General features: G+C 43.7%; 2 protein-coding genes across 3 annotated transcripts in view; both read right to left on the minus strand.

The window, feature by feature from the left end:
* Positions 1–615: 615 nt before the first annotated feature.
* Positions 616–11,399, minus strand: TRMT10B (tRNA methyltransferase 10B). Of its 2 annotated transcripts, XM_039856351.1 has the most exons (10): positions 11,275–11,399; positions 11,074–11,240; positions 9,049–9,251; positions 8,505–8,613; positions 7,759–7,883; positions 6,076–6,228; positions 4,883–4,961; positions 4,169–4,236; positions 2,307–2,430; positions 616–1,743 (listed from the first exon to the last, which is right to left on the minus strand). In XM_039856351.1, the coding sequence occupies exons 2-10, from the start codon at positions 11,084–11,086 to the stop codon at positions 1,637–1,639; spliced, it is 981 nt and encodes a 326-aa protein (XP_039712285.1). In that variant the 5' UTR covers positions 11,087–11,240; positions 11,275–11,399; the 3' UTR covers positions 616–1,636. The 2 variants fall into 2 exon arrangements, with proteins under 2 accessions (XP_039712285.1, XP_039712293.1); XM_039856359.1 differs by lacking the exon at positions 11,275–11,399 and having other exon boundaries at positions 11,074–11,255.
* A 4,139-nt stretch (positions 11,400–15,538) lies between these two features.
* FRMPD1 (FERM and PDZ domain containing 1) overlaps positions 15,539–25,271 on the minus strand; it is a 123,161-nt gene continuing 113,428 nt past the window's right edge. Inside the window, exons 14-17 of the mRNA XM_039857022.1 lie at positions 24,486–24,668; positions 23,505–23,652; positions 20,720–21,514; positions 15,539–18,031 (exon numbers count right to left, since the gene is read on the minus strand). Coding sequence (XP_039712956.1) covers positions 15,657–18,031; positions 20,720–21,514; positions 23,505–23,652; positions 24,486–24,668 — 3,501 coding nt within the window. The 3' untranslated portion in view covers positions 15,539–15,656. The remainder of the gene's footprint in view (positions 18,032–20,719; positions 21,515–23,504; positions 23,653–24,485; positions 24,669–25,271) is intronic.

A 25,271-nucleotide genomic window follows, 5' to 3' on the forward strand; every position in this document is an offset into this window, starting at 1 on the left:
AAGTATTTTGCTTGGATTAACTCATTTATTCTTCGTAACTGAAGAAGACACATAATCCTCCTAGTAGAAGAAACTGAGGCACAGACGTTAACTGGACCTACCCTCCCAACTATATGTGAACGTGTGTTTCTCAAGTTGGAATACAGTATTATACTTTATATACTAGTCATAGACTTTGTCCACTTTAAACAACATTTAATATATTTCTTTCATGATTGCTGTTTAAAATTCAATAGTTATATATTTCATTTTCACATTATAGGATATTTTGGATGTATCTTTTTTTTGTTGTAATATAAACAACACTATAATAAGGATCTCTGAATCCAAGTCCAACCAAATCTTATTTTACTAAGATTGTTTCCTAGAAGCCAAACAAAAAACTATCTGCCTAGATTTTGAAAAAAATTGTAGAGGTTTGTGATGGAGTTGGAGGGGAAATTCTTCTGCTATTTGGTATTTTAAGCAAAACCTTAGAGGTGAATGAAGCCTGGCAGATGATCTAGGTCTGTGGTTCTGGGGTCAGAAACCTCCCTGAAAATATGGTTAGAGTTACCACTGAAGCCTATCCACAGTAGGTCTCTTTTGGATGACAGACTATGGAATCATTCAATATGTTGATAAAGACCAAGGAACAATAGGAACTCCTAAAGATGTTTTCTGAAAACTGGGTTGTTTTTAAGTAATAAAAAGACTGATATAATTTATCAAGTGGTCATAGCTCCTGAAGGATTAAGTTCTAAAAGGGAGGGGACAGAACAGAGAAGTAACCTTTTGGTTCTTCTGAGATACAGAATACGTTTTTTGAATTTGCTAGCAGTTTAGCTATCAAGTTGACTAAACCACTGGCCAGAGTAACTGAAGCAACTGTATCTAACTAGGACATGAGAAAATAGATCACTGGGATTTGTGTAATAAGAGGTTCTTTAACATGCTTGTGTCAGATAAAATGTATTTTTTGGTTATTTTCAAATTAGACTTATCAATACTGTGTTTTTGCTGTTCAGTTTGACCTGATAAATATATATGAAGAATCTAGTTTGTACAAGGCTCAGAGGATACGAAGGTACTTCCACAAATTGTCCTTTTAGAGGGGACTACAGTTAGGAAGAGAGAAGCCCTCCGTGCCCATATGCAGAGCAAGGGAGACAGGGCAGGAGCCACAGGTGGGAACAGTGCTATGGAGCTTAAAGCAGGGCTAGATTAGGACAGGCTGATCCTGCAAAGCACATGTACAACATGATCAAAAGGAGCTGGAAAGTCATACAACTTTGATACCAGTTCAGTGAAAATTAAACTCTTGATACAACAATAATTATTTAAACCATCATTAAAAGAGTTTTCACAAATAGATGTACAAAAATGAGTTAACACATCCAAAGTCATGTAGTTGAGCTAATTTCTTGTTACCATAAACTTTTAGTCAACATATATCTGGGGGCACTTCCTGTGAGCCAGGCACTATGGGAGATTAAAAAAGAGCATAAAATGTCCCTGTTACTAGTAACCTATATTCTAGTGAATATCCAAGATGTCAAGTAGAGGCAAAAGTGTGCCACCACCACCGTTCGCTCTGCTCTTCGGTCAAGGCCCCTCCAGCAACTTCACTTCCTGCAGCTGCAATCTTAGGCTGCCATCATTTCACTGAGTTCTGAAGAACATAGCCTTTTCTGGAAGAAACTCCTTTCTTCAATGCTTCGGGCCAGTTTTGAGTCTCAAAGTAAGTGGACAGGATATCAAATACTGTTGGGTAAACAGAAAGCACAGTGACTACATTGTTAAAAGAGAACTAGTAAATGATAAGAAAAGATAAAAGATGTTCTGGAATATTTCATTCAACAAACCTACTGCACCACACATGGTACTAGATCCTAGGGAGACAGGCTAAGATACCGGTCCTGCTTGCTCACAAGGACCTCAGCCTACACAGGGATACAGGTCTGTGAATGGACAAAACTGCAACAGAGAGGAACAGAATAAATGGGAACATTGAGTTTCTATCAGGCCTGGGGTTGGGGAGGGGAGCAGCCAAGATGCCAGTGAATTGAATCCTGAAGAACAAATAGGACTTCACACTGGTCAATGAAGGGTTAAAGGCAGGGCATTCTAGACCAAGACAACAATTTCAACCATAGTGACTTGAGAATCAGGAAAAAAATGAAAACTGTCTCTCATGCAATAAAGTCCAAGCACATCAGTCACAGGGAAGACTGCTTCAAAGGCCAGTCATACTTAAACATGATGTAAAGAATAAAGAAGCAGAACCAGAACTAATACTCATTAAGCGTGGGCTATATGAACAGTACCTTGATTGATGGCCAATATCTCTGAATGATAGTTTTTCCCATTCTGGCGTCTAACCATGTATTCCTGGATTGGCAGGCGTGCTGTCTTGACAGAGTGTTCTTGGGCCTTTTGAAATGTCACTTTCTGTAAATCACAGTTAAATATTTTTCTTTTAAAAATAATACATGAAGATATTGTAATCCCCATTTACCACCACTCAAATTTCCCTCTGTATATTTAATACTTACCATAATTAATGATAAGTATTACAAATAGTAGCCTATGGTAGAATGGAAGAAACTGCAGATAACGAAGAGTATTTACTTATCCCAAGAAAAGAAATGGCTTGTGCAGCAACACCTTACTTATTTGGGAGTCATTTATCCACTAGCTTCCACTCACTACTACTTACAACCAAGAAAGAAATAAGTAAAAAGAAGCATATCTACAGCCACAATCTGCATCCAAAAGTCCACACTAATCAGTCAGAAGACTAATCAATCAGAAGAAAATATGCCTGGCCCTAACTCAGTAAGACCCAATTCTGGATATCTGGAGTTTTCAGTTTAGAGCCAACTGGTAGCAGCAGATTAGAGAGGGAGATGGGATTCAAGTCAAGCAGACCACTAGCAGCAAGACAGCATTGAGGTCACAGCCCAATTAAAAGGAAGGGCAACTTCCACAAGGCAGCCATTTAGATACCTGAAGGCAGTGATCATGCCACTATGAATCCTCTCATCTCCAGACTCATAGTCTCAGTTGTCAACTGTTCCTTGACTATGATTTAGTTCTGAGTCCCTTCATCCTTTGGGTCAACCTTTTCTGATGTTGTTCTAGCTTATCGTTTATAATCTGCCCTTAAGACCATGTGAACAGTCAGTTCCTCAACAACCTTTTGTTCAATCAATTCCCTGAATCAAAGATTACCCTGGGAGTGACAAAATGATGATTTTTTGATTCTATTATGCACTTCTCATTTATTAGCGGGCATTATTAAGAGTTCTCCCCTCCTCCATTTTTTTAGATTATTGCTATAAAGTCATGGAACACTAACCTTTTCAGAATAAATGCAATTCAGTTAAATATCTGTGTTAAACATGTGGGTATTTCACACATACATGAAAAAAATATAAAATATACTCACATGTATGAAAAACATTTATATAAAAATATACCCACAAACAGATACTTGTGTGATCATATAATATATCAAGAGGAATACACAAGAAAACAGTGGTTGCCTCAAGTAGGGGACACTGGGAAACAGATGGGAGGGAGACTTATTTCTCACTGTATTCCTTTTTACACATTTTAACTATTATTTCATTCTTTATTATCTATGCAATGTTAATTAGTAAATACGAATAACATCTCAACAAATATTTATATAATAGAAACACTGAAAAGCTAATTATTGTAATAAAATTCCAACTCAACAAAGGAAATCTGGACAGTACTACTGAGGTTGAGATGATAAGACTTATGTCAGCAGGGAAAATGGACGAAGCAGTAGCAAACTACTCTCACAAAGAACAGCTGTTAAGAATTCTGAGTCAATGCTTCCTTGGTCAAGGGCAGAGTTATCCTTACAGGAATGAAGAGAGAAGAAAGGAGTCAACAACGGCTATTGATGTAATTACTAAGCACGCCCCATTCCAGTGCTGACTGGATTTCACAAGTCCCGATTTCTGACAGTGCTGATGAGAAGAGAGGGAAGAGCGGGACTGTCACAAGCAGAAGGGCCAACTTAGGCAGAATAGGCTCCTTCTTCCTATCCTCTGAGTTTTTAGGCCTTTTGAGTAAAATTATAACAGGGTAGGTGCCTCTAAAAGTAAGCACCACTTTTCAAAACACAGTTTTTAGGCCTAAAATGTACACTTACCTTCTGAATGCTTTCATCCACAAGTCCACCAAGGATGTAAACTTTGTTTACATCAACATCTTCAAGAGCTAATGAAAAAATGAAGGCCATTGTGATTTAATCTGTTTTGTAATTTCTAAATCCAAAGAAGTAAAAAGAAAAAATGATGAAAGTAGAAATTTAATGAAATAGAAACCAAAAAGATAGATTTGCTAATTCTCTGAAAAGACCAATAAATAGACAAATCTTTGGCATATCTAATCAAGAAAAAAAGGTGGTAGACACAAATCAATCTTAGGGTTCAGAAAGGAGACAAAATTAAAATTACGGAGAAATGTGAAATAATTAGAAAAAAATACAAAGATCAACTTAATATCAATAAATTTGAAAATTATGTGCAATAGATGATTTTATGGAAAAAAAAAGATGTATCTAACATTGATCCAAGAAGGGTCAATGCAGAGAGCTGACCAGGGAAACTAAGGGCCACCAGGTAGCTCACAAGGTCTGGCTGAGGATGAAGACACTAAATCTGTGCAGCTGTGTGCCCACAGTAGGACAAAGCACTCAGCGAGGCATCTGTCCATAAGAGGTACTCAAGTAATGTTCATTCCTTTTTTGCGGGGGTGGGGAATGATATGCCTTGGGTGGCTTTAACAAATTCTGCTACAGGGAATAATAAAACAAAGGGCTATGTACAATGTGCTACATGAATCCATGCAGTAAAATACATACCATGTTCTGCATCAGGAGTCAGGTACACAAGGGTTTCCAGGGGATATAAACTAAAACAGTCTTCTTCTGTTATGTCGAGCTGAAAAGAATGCAAATAATCCAATGAAGTGTGAACTAGGATTAATACATAGCCGACACTGCAGCAGCCACTTATTGGACATCTAGTTTCTATCAGGCATGGCTATAGGTACATCAAGGGGCTACATGTCTGACAACCTGTTCTCAGAAAGTGCTCAGTTGGGGAGGGGGAAGTAGAAAGGCACAGCTATTCAACCTTACAAAATGAGAAAGTGAAGAGGCCCTAACAGGTCTATAGGGAGCATGTCCTAAGACCATAGGTGACAGAGTGCCAACACCAGGGATGACCTTCTAGTGAAAGGAATGCTGGAACTGGGTTTCTGAAGTGGTGAGATTGACACGTACAAAAGAAAGCATTCACAGTGGGGGGAATCATCTAACAAAGGCATGAAGACAGGAAAACAAGAGAGTGGGTCTGTCTGGTTCATGGACAGGAATCATAAAACATGTATAGAGAAAAGTAAGGCTGGAAATGGCTGCACTACAGGAGGGACTGTTAAGACAGTGACAGCAGCCATGATGAATTTGTGCAGCACTGCACAGGGCGCTTTTCACACTCACTGTCTCCGTGGACCTCCCTAGGAAAGGCCACAATGCCAGTCTCAGCCACCTAATGCAAACATGGAAGGCATTTATAATGGCATTTCTTAGGAACTGAATTGGATTCTTCCCTGTATATCAATCATTACATTTATGAGATCTGATGAAAAGAGTGGGAAAGTAACTTAGTTCTTCCTAAAACTCATCTTAAATCCATATCACTTCCATAAGGATTGTTTCTCTTCCTCCAAAACTCATATTTCCTAATTCTGCATTACTGAGAACAAGAAAGGAGCCATGGCATTTCCCCAAAACATTCCTGAGTATACCCTCTAGCATATAATATATAGGACACAAAACACAACCTTAGATACTGGTAATATTTTTATGCCAATGCAGTGGAAAGATGAAAAATTTTAAATATAAGAACTGATGAGAGGTTCAAAATTTTTAGATTGTAATAGTGAAAACATATAATTTTATATATATTTTTTATATATCAAAATATAAAAAAGTAAAAAAAAATTACAACCTACTTTTTAGATAATTCAAATAATATGCAAAATGAGGCTTACCAGGTAACTAGAAAATCCGTCATTCATCCTCAAACACTCTTCATACAGGGGACTGTCTGTTGCGAATCCAGCAAGGCAGATCCAAAATGGCCTGTCAGCTTTTTTATTTGAACCATACAACCTTCGGATCTGTCCAGCCAGTCTACTTAATTCCTTCAAAGAAATAAGGACGATTTAAGGTGGAAAGATGCCATTCTGGAAAATCTCATGAACTAGAAGGACCCCTTTTATTCCAGGAGTGAGTACATGCATGTGTGAGTACGTGTTATACTCCATGGCATCACACCTTATAGATGAAACGTTAAAGTAATGATACTAGAAACAGTGAATTAATGGAAAAACTGAGAACTCTCCCTCCTTGTGGACTTGCTGTTATGTATCTAATATATGAAATTGCTCTTTTAGCTTTTATCTGAAGTCTTACCCTGTGTTTACTATTTATTAAAAAGAGGTTAGATTACTATACAGACATTTTTATATTCCATCAGATAAACTTGGCACCTTCTCCCTAACTCCAGGAGATGTAACAGGATTGGAAGTTTTAACTTCCGTCCTGATTCAGAGAACTCATCCTTACAGAAGGTAGTTTCACAATCTGCCTTATTTGTTTCAGTAGAGAAAAAAAAGGCTTTGGGTTTGATTTCATCTGATATATCAATATAAACACAGAAAATACTTGCTGACTTTTTCAGAGGGCTATAGTTAGAGGTACCAAGTAAGAACTGCAGATCTTCAGATCTTCTAATTTCTCTGAAAAACATGCAAACACTAGCACATACAAAAGGAATCTTGGAAAACTAAAAGATTTGTTTTGCAGTTAGGCCAAAAATTAAGGCCCAATATTGTGTGCTGCCTTGACATCTGGTGAAAACAGGTGGGCCATGAATGGCCCTGACTGCAAGAGCCTCTCTCAGATCTGCTCCCACAGATAAGGTCCCCCAGCTAAACAATCCTTTTAATCAAAGGGACCAGGTGTACTTCCTGCCTATCCCTGAGCAGTGGGTTTCAGTTCCAAGCCAGCCCACAGAATTATTCCAAAAACCAATCACATCTTCCTGCAGGGACCACAGGGCACTCCACCCTTTTGATACTACAAAGCCTGCCTCCCAAAGTCCCTGGTTGTTCATTCTGTTCCGAGTGTCAGTGTCATCCTCCTCCTGGGCTGAGCATAGTGACTAATAAACTGCTATCAATTTTATCTCACCACTGTCAAGTGTTGTTTGTGTTCAGCCACCCCAAATACTCCAGAGTGGAAATCCCTCCCTCAGCAATAGGGTAAATGGAAGACCACTAACTACATACATTACAGGAAAACCTCCCACTAGGTAATCTCCCCAACATGCAATCAGGCAAGTATTTCTCTCCCCAGTAAAAGACCAAAGATCTTTGGAGAATTGAACCTGAAAGGCTCCATCTCGACTGGGGACACCATGAACACAGGGGCAAAGCGTTGATTTCAAAACAGAAGGTAAAAATTTCCCAACTTAACCAGAAGATGTCTATTCTCTTCCTGATCCTTTACAACAGCCATCTTGGAACTTAGCCATGTGTAGAAAACTAAACACTTTTGCTGGTTTACTACAGAATCACAGAAGGTGGAGCTGGCTATGCTCTTCATGAAAGCTGCTCCCTTCTGGACTTCCCTCATGTGAGTAGGAATTCAGAGCTCACTAGATGTTCTACCTTCTTAGACATGTGGTGGGTCATACTCAAATCAATACAGAGCCTTGGTCCTGAGTGTTTGGCTTCCAAAAGTTTCTCCTTGGTTAAGGATCTCAGAAAACGTTTGCTGTGCTGGGGGCAGATGCCTAGAGGAGAAATATCAGAAAAGAATATAAGTGGGAAAACAAAGGAACAATATTCAGTAAGAAACAAATCTTCACTATTTGGATATGAAGAGAAACTTGAAACTTGTGCAAGGTTTCATTCATTAGGCAGTTCAGGTATGGCAGAGTGGTGACGAGTGTGGGCTCTGCAGCACACTGCTTGGGTCTAAATCTATGTTGTTTGTTCATTTATTACCTGTATCATCTTAACTATGTTATTGAATTACTCTAAGCCTCAGTCTCTTTACCTACAAAATGGGGATAATAAAAGTACCTACTCCTTAGGGTAATCATTGTAAAATTCTTAGCACTGAATCTAGCACGTAGCACTTACTGAATGTTAGCTGTTGCTGGTATTCTTCCTTCTACCTCGGAGCTTATAAACACATATGTACTAAATATACTAAATAGCTTATATTTGAAAGACGGACTTCAATTTTCTTTTCTTTGATATTTTGATTCCCAACGAAATACGAAGATGGGTCTTACCTCCCAGATGTTTGTTTTTACTTAAAAACAATATTCCTATTCTCCTAGGAACATGTAGATACCCGTTTGCTAAGAAATACATATAATTATACCAGCAATCTGATTTACCGTTACCTGAATTTTCTACACGATTGGCTTTTCTTCTTTCTTTCTCTTGCTTTCTTTTGCTCTTCTTTGCTGCAACTATTTTTTCCCAGTGTCTCTGTTTTCTTTGGACATTTTTCTTAAGTTATCCAGAAAACAAAATTGAGAACTTCATAAGCACCAAAAAGGAAAATGAATATTAGAAACAGTTACTTATTTTTTTTTAATTTAGATATAAAATTAGGAGAGAAAAAGGATATTAGTCTTAAAAATAAAAATAGACTAGGCTGTGTTTAGAGAAAGCAGAGCTCCAGAAAAGAGATGTGACAAGCCAGGCCTAAAGCAGAGTTTAGATTTCCTGACTTTTGATCTCAAAAATTCCTCTTGAACTTTATTTACTTTTCTTGTGACTCAAACGGAACTGAAGCCTTAAACCAGTTAGCAGGAAATTCGACCCTTGGAATACAGCAAACTCATTCTCAGTCTTTTTGTTACCAGAACCTACCCTTAGAACAGGAGTCTCTGGGACATTTCATCATCTCAAAGTCCATGTTCTTCGCAACCCTGCACTTACCGAGCACCACACTGCACTGCCTGTGGGCAGGGTCTCTCCCTCCTGCAGTTCACATTCCACATCAATCTGTAGAAGCTGGAAGCTTTCAGAGATGCCATCTTCGCCTGTGTCCTCTAGGATGCCTTCTTGCTCCTGCAGCACGTGTGACTCTGTTTTCTGGGCACTCCCTTCCAATTTCCAGTCCATGTGCTTAGTTCTCTGTCCTTTTCACCCAGATTAGAAAAAAGCACAATTATGTAAGGCATTATATCATTTCACTTACAGAGGTGTTTCCCTATATCCAAGTGACAAATAGTGTTCTTGTGTTACTGAAGGAGAAGTATATAAAATACTAACACGGATTTATTGAAAAGCATGTGTCTTCCAGAGAAATGAGTCAGCACAAAAACATTTCAGCAGGAAGAGAGCCAAATCCACTTCTTAGAAGACAAGCACAATTTCTGACACCTCCAAGCAGTCAATGATTTATTCACTGTTGCACTGACACAGAAAACCAAATCATTTATGGCATTCTTTGAAATGCATGAATTGAGGGTGAGACAGAGAGGGCAAAAGCCACCTCCTTTATGTTTGTTTATTTTCATAACCATTCCTTTAGCAAATATTTATTGTGCACCTACTATATGTAAAGTCCTGCACTAGACACATCCTTGGAGGATGAAGAGCTAGCCACAAAATATGGTAAAGAGTGGCCTAAAACCAGCTAAGAATTCTTCACGGTTGCTGGTGATGTATCAGAATTTGTTTTTCCAAGCTATGTATTCCCGGCCCCAACTCAGTTAAGTATCACCACAGCAGAAAGCCACAGTCACCAGTGAGAATGTTTAATATCCCTCAGAAGTTCTGAGATAGAAAAATACAGAAAACCACTGATACAACACACTTAATGAATGTCACAATTTCAAAGTGGTGTTCAAAATCCCCAAGAAAGATATGAGCATAAAACACTCCAGTCTACAGTTAAGAATCATGAAGAATGGACTGATCACTACTCATGGCTGCTCCGAGTCTAGTGTGCTACCACCATTTTAGGAAAAATGAATAACTGTGCAAAAGCAAATCTATGTAATATGATCCACGCATATGGTCAAAAGATCTATTTATAATAAAAGTAATGATCCTCACTCTGACCCCTCCCACCTTTAGTGGCAACCCTTAACCAGATGTTTTAGTTTTGGTGATTGACCCCTTAACCTGAAACCATATGCTTATACCATTATTGATTTTTAATTTTTTTAAAAAAAGTATTTTTAAACATCTTCTAATTATAGTTGACATACATTATATTTTAGGTGTACAACACAATAAATAGATATTTATATAACCTAGAAAGTAACCACCCCAGTACCCATCTGGCACCATACATAGTTATTACAATATTACTGACTATATTCTTTATGCTGTATTTTACATCCCCGTGACTGTTTTTATTACTTCTTGATTCAACAACTTTGAATTTTATCGACTCCATATGAAATATTAGAATTCAAATTACCTTTCATTTTTCTGTTAGTTACCTTGACCTTTAAATTTATTTTTCGGGTATGATTTACTTAAAGTAAAATGCAAAAAAATAAGATTTGAAATTTGTTCATTTTTCTGCTTAAGCTAAAGTTTGCTCTTCCAATGGCCTACACTGATCATTAAGGTCTACCTCCCTGATCTATTGTCCTCTGCACTGTCTGGTCTACTTGCTTTTCCTCACACATACCAAGGATTCTAACCTCAGGGCCTTTGCACTTGCTGTTCTTTGTACCTCCAATGCTATTCCCCTAGGTAATTATATGATTACCTTTCTCAGTTGATTCAGATTTTCACTACCCAACATGGCACTTATTCTACTTATTTTCTGACGGAACTTCCCCATTCTTACACTGTAAGCAAGTGTTCTGTTTTCTTTGTTCACTACTATGTTGTCTACGCCTCGAAAAGGGCTTGGTACATAACACATGCTCCATCAACACTTGCCGAATTAATAAATCCCGCCCCCGCCCCCATCTCTGAGTTTTCTAACCCAAGTCCCACCTGATGAGCGCATCCCTGGGCTCTAAGCGGAGGACCAGTCTCTGCACGCTTCCCTCATTTTCTCATTCTAAATTTTAGTCCACCGAAGCTGGCTCCACTCTTCTAGCACCCTCAGGACTAGAAAACCTAGATTCCGGGCTGCGAAGTACCCCACCTGTGAGCTCCACCTGGCCTGCGAAGTACCCCACCTGTGGGCTCCACCTGGCCCACAGGCTGTGAGTGCGAGGGGAAGCAGGGAGGGGAAGCACCAAGAAGGCGTGGGACATCAAGTCACATGACTGTTAATCGCTGCTTCGCGAGCGTCTTCCCTGCTCTCCAATGCTGCGGTAGCACCGGCGGGACAACCCTAGACCCTACCCCGCCCCCAACCCCCCTTCAACCATCCTCCCACAAACCCCAGGCGTACTGATCCTTCACCTGCAGCTGCGGCGCACACCAGGCCCCGCCTCCGTCTTTACTTCCGGTTCCTCCCCCCCAATGGCCTTCTGGGAATTGTAGGTTTCAGCCTGGCCGCTCCATGTGCAGGAGCTGAGGCTTTGGCTTCCGAGCCCCACCCTGGCGGTAAAGAGCTGCGTCCTCTCGTAAGTGTTGCTGGGCTTCTCTGAGCCCCATTCCCTGACTGTTAGATGCGGTTACAGTCCCAGCCGTTAGACGACCCCCACAGGGCTGCTGCAGGTGACCAGGAGCTTTGATGGCTATCAAGGACTGGACTTGCGAAACTGGGCTGAAACCAGACTTGAACCACCCCTCATTTCGCAGCCTGGAGACCTTGCCCTCCCTTGGGCTTCTCCACAACAAGCAGGGCCCAAGAGCTGACAGAGCCATTCCCTGAGCACACACTCCCTTTCACCTGGCTGTCCAGGCTCACAACAGAAATATTTCGGGCTTGAGCAGGTAAGGAGTGTCTAGCCTCTGGCCACTGTTCCCTCTCCATCTCTCCTTACTTATCCACAGGAAAACTGAGGCTCAGACACCTGAAGTGACTTGCCCAAGCCTTGTCCTGATAAAAACTATCATTCTCCCTTTTATTCTGCAGTCCTAGAAGTCTCACCCTTTCAGAGAGACCCTACCATGAATGAGCCTGAAATATCTCCCACCCAAGAAACCACAGCACTGTTGGATACCTCCTTGGTCTCTCACTGTTTCCCTCTGGACTCTTCTTTCCACAGCTCTGCCAACACCTCCCACTCTGTCCCTAAGCCATGCTCTATCCTTTATTTGCTACTGGAGCAATTTTTAAATGCTAAAACTAAACATTCTTTTCCCCCCGGAAGTCTTTTTCTAAAACCCAGTTCTACTGTCTCTCTTCTCTGTTCAGAAGCTGCTCTGGCTTCCCACTCAGCAGGGCTTGCAAAGTGGCTCCAGTGGTCTTCAGTGGCTCCTACCACACCTAACAGTACCTGCCTCTTGCACTCAGCTATACTGCTACCTTTTGCTCCTCCCTGCCACTGTTCTTGTGTTTCTTCAGTTTTGAATGAGCTCATTTGTGGCTACTTCCCCACAGCAAAGGCCTCCTAGCTGGTCTCACTGCCTGCTCCCCCAGTCCCACCCAGTCCCCATCCATTTGCCAAATAATTATGTGTCTCTTTTATTGTGCACCCCTCAGCAGCTTCCCATTGTACTTGGATGTAAAATCTAACCTTCCCAAGGCCTTGCGTAGCCTGGTTCTTGACTGCTCTTCCAACCTCATCGCTCTTCCTCCAGCTCACTGTTCCAGTCGCACCTGTCTTCTTGAAATGCTTCAGCCACACCAAAGGAAGATACTCTTCCTTTTCTTCTCACTTTTTCCATGTCTTGCTCCTTATCCTTTAGGCTTCAACTTAACTTTCTTCAGAGAGGTCTTTACTGATCACCCAAGGTAAGACTGGCTCATCCTACCCCATCTTGGCACTCTCTTCTTTATATCACCTATCACTTTTTTTCTTTGACTTTCAGACTAATTATAAGTTCATTGGGGGAACTACATCATGTTGATAATTGTATTCCCAGTGCCACTACACAGTAACTATTTGTTGACAGAATAAACAAATGAATTTTCTTTCTTGACACATTCAAAATTTACCTTCCTGTCAAATCCAGGACTTGACTCACAGTAGCTACTCACAAATACCTTTTGACGAACTAGTTCTAATTAATGCTGCCTCCTACAGGAAGCCTTCCCTGATCACTACTCTACCCCACATCCAATGATGCTTCTCTCCTTTGAGCTCTCTTTATCTGTTCTCTTTGGTGGCCCTTAGCACACACCATGCCTTACGTTGTAGGTCTCTATCTCTACAGGTCATCTTATCTTTTGGACCAAGAGCACTTGAAGACAGGATTCTCACCCAAATATTTACATCTATAATCCTGGATCAGGCATCACCTGCATTGGTGTACCATAAATATTCATTTGAAAGAAATGAATCAGCCAATATGATGGTGGGTGGGAAAAGGAAAGAGGAACGTAAATGTTCAGTGGTTAATCATTAAACAATTGACTCTTGCACTGTGGAGCAGGTAGTCCCGCTCTGCCTATCTCAGGTAGGGGGGCTGTATATCTCAAAGACAATGCTAAACAGGACAACTCCCCTTGCACTTTAGCGTCTCAAAAAATAATGGTTTCCTAGAACTTCTGGGACTTAGTACTCCTTGTGGGAGCTGCAAAGCAAAATGCCAGCTCCATACTATAGCAACCCAAGAAAGTTAATGAATTTGAGGGGAGAGGGTGCAAAGAAAGAAGGAAACAAACATTTGAGTGCTTGTGCTGGAGGCTTGTCTTCTTCCTGCCTTCCATAATTATTTCTCACAATAATGCTGAATGTATATTATATGACAATCTCTACTCTGGAGTGCTGTCAGTAAGAAAATGTATTCAAGGCCTCTGGCACATTGTAGGCCTTCACTAAATGGGGACTAGTATTTCCTTTTGTCAGATGGGGATGAGACCGAGAGAAGGGCGTATAACAACACTGCCAGGATTCAAGCCTCGACTGAATTGAAATCCTGAGCTCCTTCCCTAAATTTGTGAACATATAGATTGTTTTCACATAAATATTATGTAGTATTCCTAGCTTTCTGCTGAGAAAAGCATTCAAGTTCATACAATTTTTATTATTTTGGTATCCTATGGTTCCTATTTGCCATTGCCATGAAATCACTTCAAATCTGTATTCAAGAGGCTTATTTAAATTTTATTCAAAGTATTCTGTGAAAAAGAAACAGGTTTCTAAGAAAATCAATCTTTTCTTGGCAAAAGTACTGGTTAACTGGTTACTAGTTAACAAGTAACTGCTAACAGGAGATGGGAAGGATGCTTTTTCTCCCAAAGTATTGTATGCCTTCTGATTGGGGAGAGCTTGGGTACGTGACTGAACACCATCTCTGCTCCTGCTTTTGCTGGGTGAAGGAGAGGAACTAGGAACCACAGAGGCAGCACTGAGCTCACAATTGATCAGGAGCACCAGAGGAACAGAGGGAACCCTTGAGTGAGTGTCTAAACCACCTTTGGCCTGGACAGAGAAGCCAGATGAAAAAGTATCCCAAGGGTATCTTGAGATCAATTTTCCTGGAGTTGGAAAACAAAATGCAGGGAAGGATTTCAGACTATGAGAGGCATTCATAATGGCTGTGGTTTATTACGTTCTGAGTATTTACTAGGTTATTTACTAGATTTCTGCCCTACAAAGCAGGTGCCATTAGTCTCTCCAATTTACAGAAGAGAAAGCCAAAGCACTGAGAAATTAAGACTTAGCTTTTCTAAGGTCCCATCAAGATTACCTGGAATTAACTGGCTCAACTGGGATTAGTGAGAAAGTTACTGAATATATTTACTTTGCTCTAAAATTATTCTTTAAAAGGCAAATAAAATTCAAGGCTCTAATGTTTGCCTTTTTAGTTATTTAAAACAAAAATAGGGTGCAAGGTTAAGGGGTGCAGTCATTTCAGATAAAGCGCAGAGCACACCTGGATGAGTGTGGCCATGCAGCTAATGAATTTACTGCCACCTAGTGGTAACCTGTTCTTGTTACAGCAAGGCAACCAAAAAGAACCAGCCCTCCTAGTACAGGTGTTGAACAGCGAAAATTGGGAAGATGGAATCTATCAAATATCACATGTATTCTTTCGTTTTTGCAAAGGCTATTGCCAAGTCAGTGTGGTATGAGAAGATTATGTTTTTCAGTGACCCCCACCTTCCTCGCTCATCTCTGCCTTCTTGGAACAGTTTGTGACTTCTTGCTTCCTCACCCCCAGGGTATGCTCCTTTTAGAATACACACTTTACTGATGGTAATCTGTTTATCTGTATCCTCAGTGAGTCTGTGAGCATCCTGACCAGGGAGGGACTTGTCTTACTGCTCTTTATATCCTAAGCTCCTAGCACATGGCCTGGCCCAGAGCAGGTATTCAGTGAATGTATGTTGAATGAATATGAGTGAATGTTTTGACCCAAACAAATCATATCACTCTGTATGATTCAGGTCAAGATTAAGCAGCAGTTTATTTGAATGCTCTAAATAGTAAACATTTGAGAGAGTGGGTGGCAGAATGGAAGGGGCTTCTCAGGGAAGTGTCCAGGGCAGGGGACTTGGGCAGCCAGCCTGCTCACAAGGCAGTGGATGCCCGGAACTTCTGTGTCAAACAGAACACGGCAGCTGTGAGGGCCGTGCACTGACGGGCCAAGAGTTTAACACTCAGGTCATGGTAGCCTCTCTCGCAGGTCAGCTTGGCGGCCTCTACAAACTGGCAGTAGGTGTACACCACGTCCCTCAGGTTCCCCGCTGCTTCCCTGTGCCGGGCGGAGCAGCGGTTGCAGTCTGTGAACTGGAAGCACAGGCCAGCCAGTTGGACCAGGTGCTGGAAGGTGTCACGCACGGCACCCTGCATCTCTTCGGGGGACTGGTCCATTCTGATCACATGCTGACAGCTTGACAGGAGCTTCTGGGAGCCCATGCAGAGGTGGCTCCGGCTTTCAGAAAAGTGCCAGGTACACTTCTCTGGAGGGTGTTTGTTCCCATTCCCCCAGGAAGCTTCTAAAATGTCTTGTAATTCCAGCAAGCTCTCTGTGAGTCGGACGAAGCCCTCTGGGGTGCTGGTGGGGGCAGCTTTCAGCTGTCTCAGAGCCCTGGAGCAGTACTCTGGCCAGATGTGGCTATTCCTCGACAGGGGCTCAGTGCTGCAGCTGTGGGCCCGGGCATGCCTCCAGGGCAGGGCCAGCCGGCTTCCTGCAGAGGGCGGTGAGGTGAGGGGGGCTGTGGAGTGTGCTCCCAAGTCCCTGTCTTCATCCTCTGTCTCAGGCTGCAGGCTGCGGAAGCACGTGGCATAAGACAACTGGCAGCTGCACTGCTCCATCCCAATCCTGGGGGCCATGGTCTCATTCACCCCAGCAAACCCCAAAGATGTGGCCATCCCAAGACTGGCAGAAACTTTGGGACGGCTTTCTGGGGCAAAGCACAAGAAAGACTTCTCAGCAGGAAGGCAGATGCTAGGGCTTTTATCTTTGCTTTCTGACAGTGAACAATGGTTTGAACTTTCTAAGTGAGGCTCCCCTTGGGAACCTGGTAGTGGTTCTAGCGGAGAAGGACTAGGATTAAAACAGACCTGCTGAGGATTGTCCCTGTGGGCTGTGTCTTCCTCTATCACATGGCTAAGTGGCTCTGCTTTGACCCTCTCTATAGTGAAGGCTGATGGGACGGTCTGGTTCTCAAGCAAGAAATCAGGGTCTAAATCTAGCTCTGCCAGGAGTTTTTGTTCTTGGGCCCGGCAGGCTTGCCCTGGGGTTTTTCTGCTTTGTCCTTTGGGGTCTGTGGGGGAGTGTGGTGGGGTCAGCTCAGTCCCTGTTACAGGAGTCTTCAAGGTGAGGGAGGCTATTATTCCACCATCTGGATTACTGACACCAATAGTCTGTGGAATAGCATTAGACACATCACCTTTAGGGTCACCTGAGTCTTTCCCAAAGTCATCATGAAATAAATTGGTCCCATTTTTGTTTGTAACTTCTCCATCATGCTCCAAAGATAGCTGCTCCTCCTTTATAGGGAAAGAAGTCATCTTTTCTCCTGAATTTATTTCACATTCGCCACTTTTAGGCCTGTCCTGAGGAGACGACGAAGGCTCTGTGTATTTGGGGGCAGTTTCTTGCATCTGATTTGTAAACAAAGATCCCAGTCCTGCTTCCAGCCCGACTCTTCTCAGCTCTCGTGTGTCTCCCTGAGAGACATGATGTGGCCTCAGGCTGATGGTCAGGCAGACTCTGTCTGGGTTCGGGTCAGTACTGGAGAGGGACGAGGTGCTGTCTCCAAGCTCTGTGGAGAGTTCTTTGGGGGCACTGCCATCTGAGTCTTGAAATGAAGATAAGGTTTGGGAAGGCTCTGTCTGAGCAGCATCTGGGTTGGATGAACCCAAGTTGGGACAGTTAGGGGTTCTTGCTAGGGAACTGGCAACAGTGGCAGTCACAGGGGCACCCCCAGAATTCTCTCTAGGACTAGGGTTAATCCGGAGGCGAATGGCAGAAATAGAAGACACTCGAGAGTCAATGACCGACTTGGTTTCCATGGTCTCGGGCTCCATCTCCATGACCCGGGAGGCTGGATTTTTGTTCTTGGCCTCCCTCAGGGGAGCCAGCAGCCCTAGGGCCTTGGTCTCCAGGAGGCCAGGCTCACTTTGCATATCTTGCAGAGAGGACACAGTTGGGGAGGGTGCACCAAGGGCCAGGTAGGGCTCCCTGTCATAGTAGCACACGTCCTCCATGCTCTCTAGGGAGGCTGAGGGCACCAGGGGAAATGAGACCTGACAGGTGTAGTCAGTTTGTAGAAAAGACCTTCTTTTTCTCAGGGTCTTGGCATACTTCTTTGCTCCTCCCCTTCTGCTTGGCTCTCCTCTGTCTGGCCCAGGATTCAGGCTGTCTTTAGGGCTATAGGTGCCAGCCTTACTTGGCAAGCTTGTGGCACTGGGTTCTGCAACAGAAGCAGCTCCGGGCCCTGAAAGTCAAAAAGAAAAAAGTACATAAAAAGCAGAAAAACAAAGAGGCTTACAGGCTTGGGCTCAGGGCTCAGGATTCAGTTCAAACCCTGGCTGGGCTGTATAACCTTGGGCAAGTTAAATCTTGATCTCAACTTCCTCATCTGAAAGATGGGGATAATAATTGGGGTAGACATTTTTTGATTCTTGGTTGCCCAAGATCCATTTCACTGTCTTTTGGTCACAGTATCCCAACTTCCTTTCAGGGAATGACATCTCCCTAGTGATTACGGTCTGATGTAACTATCGATGAAGGTGCCCTGTCGAAGGGTCAGATTTATGACCCAGAAAGCCAGCCACTCATTTCCTAGAATTTCAAACTCAAACACGTTGATTAAAAATAAAAAATAAAAATAGAGCTCATTCTTTACAGCCACAGGATCCTGACAGTATGACCAAGAGCTACCCAGCCTCCTGGTCCGGTTGCTGCTTGTGTCTGAAGCAGTTTTTCACCTTTATGGAAATTTTCTAAGCTATCTTATACCCTAAGCAGCAGTGCCATGCAGGTTAAAAGAATTCATGCTTATCAAGCATCCAGCACAAGGCCTGTGCCTAATATGTGTTCGCTTTAAAGGAAGAAGCTGCTGCTGCTGCTGCTGTTACTATTGTAACTACGTGTGAGGGTTCTAAAGGAGCTTTCTTTTGACAAAAAGTAGTCATGACTCTCAGATGCAGGTGTGCGGGGTTTTGTGCACACCAGGATGGAGCTTTCTGAGCAGAGAAGCATTTTTGTGAAGAAGTCCTGGGAATCAGCCAGAAGGAATGACAATCACAGCCTAGCACTTGAGAATCAGAGGGCTCTTATACTCAAACCAGTTATTTCCAACGTGGCTTCACCTTATGAAAAACCTTATCGAATCCTAGGCTGCTCCTCAGACCTCTCAGAATCTCTGAGGCTGGGCCCTAAGAATCTATAGTATTTCAACTAGGTCCCTTGGGTGATTTTGATGCTCAGTCACATTTTGGAGCTGCTGCTCTAGGCCACTGACAGCCACTGACCAAAGATGTTTCTGAGGCCAAAAAAGGAGAGGCTTCCTCAGAGAGTCAGAGGCCAGGAGTCCCAGTTCTGGGCTGTCTCCTCAGTACCACACTGGCTTTCTATAAAAAAGGGAGTGTCCAGTATGGACCTATGTCCTTGACTAGAGGAAGGCTTTGACTAATGGTCTGTCATGCCCCCATCTTGCTCCCAGCACAATGGCTAGCCCAACAGGGCAAGGCTCAGGGCATGGATGGAAGTTGGCTGGGTTCTTTGGGGAGCAGTGTACAATCTAGTCACTGCTGCAGCTTCTGCAGCTCCTAGAAAGATTTCTCCTTTCCCTAGGTACATTGTCAATTAATGAACTCAGGGTAGATGGTGGAGAGTTCATTCATTCACTTAGCAACAACTTCCAGGTACTAGGTGCTGGGGACATAGAGACGAGTGAGAAATGCACAGCTCTTACACTCAAAGTAGTTCCCAGTCTAGTAATTGAGAGAAACATCAACACAAAACCAAATAAATAATTACAGGCAGTACCAAGTGCCAGGCGGGAAGCACATAGGGTGCTGTAGGAAGATGTGACAGGGAGGTCTGCCCTAGTCTTGGTGGCCTGGTTAAAGTTCCTGAAAGAAGAATTTCCAGGTGAGGCCTGATAGATGGATAGGTATTAGCAGCCAGAGATCAAGGTGAGGAGTGCTTCAAGCAGAAAGAGCAGCATGTGCAAAGGCTCGAGGTGAGGAAGAGCTTGGCACTTTAAAGAATGGCAAGGAGGCTGGTGTGGCAGGAATGCAGAGAAAGAACTCAGGAGAAGGAGAGAGGCAGAGGCCATGTCACAGAGGGCCTCAAAGAGCCTCCAGAGGCTGCTAAAGAGCTGGCCTTTCTCTTATGAGCAATAGGAAACCACTCGTGGGCAGGGAGCAACAGGAAAGGTCTGGAACAGAAATACAAGGGCTGTAGCTTCTCCAGCTCCTAGTCACGCTTAATGTCTGTGTGCTATTTTCCAATTTTTTTCTGCAGCATGCAGTGTGTGTGTGTGTGAGAGAGAGAGAGAGAGTGTGTGTGTGTGTGTGTGTGTGTGTGTGTGTGTGTGTGTGTGTAAATGTCCTGCAAGGATCTCAAGTCAGCTGGGAAGTCATTTTGTGTGGAAAGACTCCCATACTCTGGAGGGAGGGATGAAGAACCTGAGAGAAACATGACCAACAGATCTCCCTGCCTTTGTCAGTCCCTTAAGCCATAAGGCTTAAAGGGCCACCAATGGCTGTCAGGTAGGTTCTTTTTGTTTCAAGGCCTCATTTAATGTAGCTTCAGAGTCAGTAATGACATTGCTGCTTCCCTCTGCTGGGCACTCCTGTCAAACCTTTCTCTATGTAAATTCTGTCTACCTCACAAGGCTCAGCCTATTTGCCACCTCTTCTAGAAAGCTTTCCCTGATTTCTACTGTTAGTTGAATGCCTCCCATCTCTACTTGCCCAGAGTTCTCTGAACTTCCCTTATAGCCCTGACTTGAAGTCATGATGCTTGTAATTTAGTCCACTGAGCCCAAGGTGGCCTCCTCAAAGAGAACCATGACCCTGCTTTACTCAAGTGTTTTCCCTCAAGCTTGGTCTCTGCCCCAGTGGGTACTCAGGAGCTACCTGCTGAGTCTGCAGACCTGCGAAGGAGAGCTCACCTGAGAGGCTGTCTGGCGAGGTGAGCTTGTCGGCTGCATCATAGTATTCCTCATCTGAGCTGCCGTCCTCACAGGCAGGGGCCAGGGCTTCCAGTGTGGCACTGGGCTGGGCCTCAGTCCAGCCCTGCTGGCCCCAGGCTGGTGGGCCCCCACCCTGCCGGGAAGCTGTGCTCTCTGAGCTGTCACTCAGGTGGCTGGCCGGGGAAACATTGGAGCACAGGCTGTAGTAGTAGGTCTGGCTGCCCTCATACAGCCTGGGGTCCAGCCTGACAGCACTCAGTTCTGGTCCCCAGCTGAATGGCCCGGGAGCAGGACTCTCAGAAAGTTCTGTCTTCTGGCACTGAGGGTTGGCCCTTTGGGCCAGGTCCAAGAGACAGAGGAAAGCACTGGTTTCAATCCTGCTCCTCTCCTCTTGGCTGTCGGAATCACCTCTCTCTGGGAAGCCTGGTGAGCCAAAGTGGAAGAAGCCAGACCTACTGGAGGAGCAGGCATCCAAGTCATCCTCTTCCAGGGCATCCATGGACTCGCTGGAGCCGCTGGTCCTGCAACCTCGGCTCTCGGTGTTGGCTGAGTCTGATGCCTCGGACTCGGCACTGTCTGTCATGCTGCTGGCCCCACAGGTGCTGGGGATTCTCCTGGCCACCTCGGGCGTGGGGCTGTCCCCAGGAGGCTGCTCCTCTTTTACAAGTGGTCTGCAAGGGCCCAGCTTTGGCAGGCATCGGTCGGAGAGAGGCTCCAGCACGCAGTCTACTTCCGAAGATTCCTCTGAGTCACTGCACACCCTGGACTCGTAGCCTGAAACACCGGGAGGGACAACAAGGGTTACAAAACAGCATTCGGGGACTGGCAGAGGTCTGTGTATCCTCCTGCCCCCGTGCTGCTGGCTCTCTCATTTTCCAGATGAGAAAACAGGTCCAGGAGTATGCCCGGCCCAGTCACACTATAGTGACTGACACAGGACACATGGGACTCCAGGTTGCATGTTCTCCCCACATCAGGCCTCCTCTCCTGCATCTATCTGAACCACCTAATGGAGAGAGGATTACCTCCATCCCTACTTCCAAGGAGAGCTGTCTGTTCATGGAAACGTGGCGGGTATTTAATTGGTTTTCACTTCACCAAGGTTTGATAACCCCCTTACCAGATCTCAGTTCTGTCCTTTCTGGGCATCAAAATCAGATGGAAATCATGTTTAAAACATAAAACAGATCCTTGGCTTTACCCCTAATGTACTGAGTCAAATACCTAAAGAATAGGGCCTATGAATCCGTATTTTTAGAAAATTTATGGGAGGTTCTGAGGCTGCTTGACTGGCACCACTCTGAAGCCTGGCCTAGAGGATCCGCTGGTGATACAGGGCTTTTAGAAGAGTGAAGACTCATCCAGATGCTGGTACTCGGGAGGGATTCATGGAGAGAGAGTTGGGGGGCATTGAACCAGGTCTCTAACCTCCTCCAGCATAGGCCTCCAAGGTGATTTTTCTAAAAACTTACTTCTGATTACATTTCCTCTACTTAAACCCTCTGATGGCTTTTGCCTGCGGGAAAGGGCCTAAGCTCTCCCACAGGAGCTAAGGCCTTCCAGGGTGGCCTCAAGCCCTCCTCAGCAGCCCGATTGCTTCCTGCAACCTTCCCATTCTCCACTACAGGCTGCTTCTCACAGATCATGATCTCTCCTCCTTTCTTTGGGTAAGCATGTTCCTCAAAATCTAGTTCAAATGCCTTCCCGTCTGGAGCGCCTTCTCTGACCACTGCCGCCTGCCCCGGCAGAAGCAGCCCCTCCCAGCACCAGACCTCCATTTCGGACCCGCTCCTACTCTGCACTGTCTCTCTGACCAGGCTCTGAGGTATCATCCCTTGTCATAAGTTGTGTTAAAGACGATGGTAACAAATACCCCAAACTCATCACTGCCTGGTTATTTTATTTTACCTTATTATCATCTTGAGATTATTTATGCCTGTGGTAGCCTATGGAAAAAATATTAGGTAATGAGGTGCTAGGGAGCATCTCTCCCTATCTTCACACTCAGTGACATCACATTGGTAGCTTGAAATTAGCCATGATGGGAGTGTTTACACCATGACAAGAGACGATTGCTTCAAATCAGGGTGGGTGGGTTTGTTTGTATGTTTGTATGTATGTATGTATGTATGTATGTATGTATTTATTTATTTACTTACTTACCTACCCACCCTGCAGAGACAGTTGTTAAACTTTTATCAGAAAACCACTGGGAAAATGCTCTATCAATAGGACTGATGCAAAAGCCTGATAGAAACTGGAGTTGGAAAACTTTGCTCATCCGGCCTCCACTATGTCATCCCTTATATGGTGATTTTGAGTTCCTTCTACCTCCAGGTACCCCCATCTTCTAAACAGCTAAGGTTGAGAATTTCTACTGTAATTCAAGAGAATGGAAAATTACATAAGCATGTAAGAGAAGCTAGGTCGTCTGTACTTTCTGAATAAGTAAGTGACATCTCTTTTTCCTGGCAAATAAAGACAAAATACAGTGGATCTTAAGAAATGATTTTAGGAAATTCTACAGGGAATCAGAGACCTACAACAGCTTTCCTTGGCTTTGGGGGACTCTCAGGTACAAAGAAAACTTTATATAGGATTTTGGAAAGATGAACTGTTTACCAGGAAATAAATGGAAAAATAACTCTTATTGACTTAAGTGGAAGCCTCAGCTTACCTCGGTTCACCCTCTCCCTTTAGGCTGCCCTTAACTACGAGGCAGTGAAATGGGCCTCTCTTACTGGGGCAAGCCTCAGCACCTCACCTTCTTCAGCAGATACCCGGTGAACCTGTTGTTTGTTCCCCGGCCAGAGGAAAATGGAGGTAACTGGGTCAACAAAGAGCCTGTAGTACCCAGCAATCAGGCAGGCCAGGTCTTTTGCACTGTTGGATTCCAGCAGCAATGTCAGAACCTTTGAAAGTAAAGAGAGCTCTTCAGCTTATAAAGGGCTAAGGGACAGTCTGAACGAAGACTGACAACAAGGCCATGTGGAACTAATGAGAAATTCCAAGCAAATTGAGCCATGGTCCACAGGCAGGCCTCATGTCTTGTATTCTCACCTACAAGACTTAAAATGAATATACACCTGCATGTGCACACACATACACATGTGCTCACACATGCATATTGGGCTCCTCCCACTGAATCTCCACAATATCTCCTGCCTCTCTATCCCCAACCCCTACCCCAGCCCCTCCATCCCAATCCCTACCCCCACCCTGCTCATTTGTACAAGACCTGACCTAGAGAAAGAAAAGGAGCAAAGAGCAAATGGAGGAGGGAGAAGGTGATAAGCATAAAGCACCATCCTTGAGCATGTTGGGATTAAAGCAAAGGAAGGCAGGATAAATGAAGGGCCTTTCAGAAAGGCTTGGGAAGTACCCTACATCATTTTACCCATTTTAATTGCTGCTACTCTTGGGCAGCCATTCTGGTCCCATGCATGTGATAAAATCCTCTGGTACTCCCATCTAAGTTTCTAAACCATCAGCAAAGTACACAGTATGGCTCACTTTATACAAATAAACAAGCAAACAAAAACAAACAAAAATCTTTTAGGAACTGCCTCGGAAAATGCACCCTGTTTACCACTTCCTGTCTGACAGGACAAGATGGACAATTCATCCTCTTAAGCAAATGTTGGAGGTTAGACTTTGTTAATGTCCAAACTCATATAAACTATCCTAGAGTAATTTAGTCCCAAATTCCAGAAGCTGGATTCAGAATCTCTTCCCTGTGTGTTACCTTGATGTCCTGAAGATACACTTTGACCATGCTCACTTTCTCAGACTCTTCTGTCAGCTCAATGCGGCTGATGCTTGCAAACTCTGCCAACGTGGACATGATGTTGAGTTTGCTATTGATAATTTGGCTTATCCCATACTTGGCTCCAACTAGAAGGGCAACATAAGATTCTCTATCCTGTAACTGCAGAAAGGTAGAAGGGGAATTAGTTTCCACTTATGAGCTGGTGAAAATACACTGCACATGTGAGACATGATACCTCTCTCTGCAGACTCAGGACCCCAGCCTGGCAGTTGGTCTAACATTCTTATCTTTCCTTCATGATTTCCAATTTTTCCTCTTCACCTTCATATACCCAAAGCTCCAGAGTAAAGAGCTTACAGTACTCTTCCCTCAGAATGCCTTTCCTCTATTGTGAAAGCCGGTCAAATCCAACCTTCTTGCCTTTCTTCAATCCCTTCTCTTTCCCATACTTGACCTGAGGCTGGCAGTAATACCTTCTGTCTTCAAACTAACTCCTCAGCAATATCCCTGTGACTCTCTCATTGCTTGGCTTTGTTTTGTCTTGTTAGCTACCTTGTTCCATCATTCGAGGGTAGAAATCATGTCTTATTCGGCTCCACCTCCCCCAGCATCTGTCCTAGGGCTAGCACCCAGCAAAGACAAGATAAACACTCTCTGGCGGTACAATATTTAGCTTCCCCAACAAATTCAAGAATTTTAGGCTAGAAGATACACTGATCTTCAGAGGACCTGTCAGGTCTTTTATAAGAGTGGGATTCCTCC

This window comes from Pteropus medius, unplaced genomic scaffold, assembly GCF_902729225.1.
Source record: "Pteropus medius unplaced genomic scaffold, Ma_sr-lr_union100, whole genome shotgun sequence".
Taxonomy (NCBI): Eukaryota; Metazoa; Chordata; class Mammalia; order Chiroptera; family Pteropodidae; genus Pteropus; species Pteropus medius.